The sequence below is a fragment of the Cariama cristata genome, unplaced genomic scaffold (assembly GCF_000690535.1).
Source record: "Cariama cristata isolate BGI_N322 unplaced genomic scaffold, ASM69053v1 scaffold23975, whole genome shotgun sequence".
NCBI lineage: Eukaryota > Metazoa > Chordata > Aves > Cariamiformes > Cariamidae > Cariama > Cariama cristata.
This window is the reverse complement of record NW_009617248.1, coordinates 1-2,081: the sequence shown is the minus strand read 5'-3', so window position 1 is coordinate 2,081 and position 2,081 is coordinate 1. Positions and strand designations below refer to the sequence as shown.

At 65.4% G+C, this 2,081-nt stretch overlaps 1 protein-coding gene across 1 annotated transcript in view; it reads left to right on the top strand.

Annotated features, from left to right (window-relative positions):
- Positions 1 to 1,861, top strand: part of PKP3 (plakophilin 3) — a gene marked incomplete at both ends in the record, with an annotated part of 4,897 nt that extends 3,036 nt beyond the window's left edge. The window contains 4 exons of the mRNA XM_009700470.1: positions 119 to 279; positions 743 to 935; positions 1,379 to 1,466; positions 1,830 to 1,861. Coding sequence (XP_009698772.1) covers positions 119 to 279; positions 743 to 935; positions 1,379 to 1,466; positions 1,830 to 1,861 — 474 coding nt within the window. The remainder of the gene's footprint in view (positions 1 to 118; positions 280 to 742; positions 936 to 1,378; positions 1,467 to 1,829) is intronic.
- Positions 1,862 to 2,081: the final 220 nt, after the last annotated feature.

The window sequence follows — 2,081 nt, the reverse complement described above, 5'->3', positions numbered from 1 at the left end:
CGCCACTCTACTCACTGCCGGGGCGTGGTCCACCCCGACCTGGCCCCGTTGAGCAAGAGGAGGAGGAGGAGGCGGGGGCCGGTGGGTCTCCGGTGGGAGTCTCCAGCGGGTGTTTGTCTCGGCAGTGGGCGGGCGTGCTGAGCCGGTTGGCCCTGGAGCAGGAGCGCATCCTGAACCCCGTGCTGGACCGCGTCCGCACCGCCGACCACCACCAGCTGCGCTCCCTGACGGGGCTCATCCGCAACCTGTCCCGCCATGCCCGCAACAAGGACGAGATGTGTGAGTGCCAGGGAGGGACGGGCAGGGCCGGGGCTGTGGAGAGGAGCCCGACGGACGTCCCCCACCCTTTTCCTCCTTGGTCTGGCCTCCACTTACCTCCAGCCATGTCTCAGCACCTTCCTGCCTGCTGCATCCCTGCTCACAGCTGAGTGTGTGGTGGCCGGTCTGCCCCCCATCCCCTGTAACCAAACACGCCCCCCCTACATTGCGCTCTGCCTCCAACCCCACCATCTCACTTGGCTTTGTCCTTTGTCCCCCAACTCCTCTCCCAGGTGCCGAGGGGTCTCAGCAGAGACTCCAGAGAGCAAAGGGCTTGAAGATGTCCCTGGTGCTGCCCCACAGGCCCTGGGCTGGACCCTCTGTCCCCTTATTGCCCCCAGGAGGCTGCAAGGTTCATCCCCAGGCTGCTGCCACGTGTCCTGGGTCTGGCCACCAGCCCTGACATGATGCCTTTGCCCACCAGCCACCAAGGTCGTCAGCCACTTGATTGAGAAGCTGCCGGGGAGCGTCGGGGACAAGGTGCCGCCCGCCGATGTCATCGTGAACATCATCGCGGTCCTCAACAACCTGGTGGTGGAGAGCCCCATGGCTGCCCGTGACATCGTCTACTTTGATGGCCTCAGGAAGCTCTTCTACATCAAGAAGAGAAGGGACAGGTGGGAGCTCCCTCTCTGCTCTGCTGTCCCAGCTCAGACCTGGGGTCCAGTCCTGCTCTCCCCTTCCTCCCCTGGTCCAGTGAGGTGGAAGAGGGTCACAACCGGTCTCCTTTCCCACGGCTTGGTGTTGGGAATCCCCAGACCAGCTCAGAGGGGCCTCACGGCCACCTTCCAGCCCTTTGCCACCTCCTCGGGACACCCCACCATGGGGCTGCCCATCGCTGTAGCCTCCTGCTTCCCATCTGGGTGCTTCTCACCTCTCCTGCCAGAAGTGTTTGCACCCTGCCCATTGCGGTGGGCTCCAGCCTTTAGTCTTCTGCCTCTTCCCACCAGTGCTAAGTCCTCAGCCCCTCCGGGCCCGTTGGAGGGGTATCCTTGGGCTGGTGGGCACCGTCCCGTGCCCAGCGGTGCCCAGAGCTCATTGAATCCTGTCCCTGTCCTAGCTCGGACAACGAGAAGTCCTCCAGAGCAGCAGCCAGCCTCCTGGGCAACATGTGGCAATACACCAAGCTCCACCGGGACTTCAAGATGGTACGTACCACCCTCCGGTGCTGCCTCCAGCAGATCCTGGGATGGACCCCCAGGGTGGATCCCAAGGGAGTCAAGGCCAGGGGCTTCACCCCGGAGAGCCACACCACCCAAACATTTCCAGGCACACGGCGGGTCCCTGCTCCACGTCTCCCGCTCCTGAAGGGGTGGGGACGTCCCCAGGGCATCATCCCTGTGGTGGTACCTGCACCAGTGGGGTGGGGACAGCCACGTGCCCAGCGTGACCCTGTTGGTGCCAGAGCAGATCGGGTGTGTGTTGGCATTCCCACCGCCCAGCGAGGCACGGGCAGGAAAGGTGACGGCGCAGGCGTCCGCCTGGTGTGACGGGTGCCTGTCTCCTTGCAGAAGGGGTACCGGAAGGAGGACTTCCTCGGCCTGTGAGGACAACCCCCGGGAGCCGGACTGCCCAGCCCTGGCTCTCCCTGCCGGGAGGCTCCTCGCTGCTGGCCGTGCCCTGGGGAGGCTGCTCGCCACCGGACCCCTGCTCCGTAGCGTAGTCCCCGCCGCGTCCCTCGCTTCCCCCCTCTGCCAGATCCCCCTTCCCGGGTGGGGGGACACTTGTCCTCCCTCCTGCCGCAGCCTTAAACCCGGCGACTG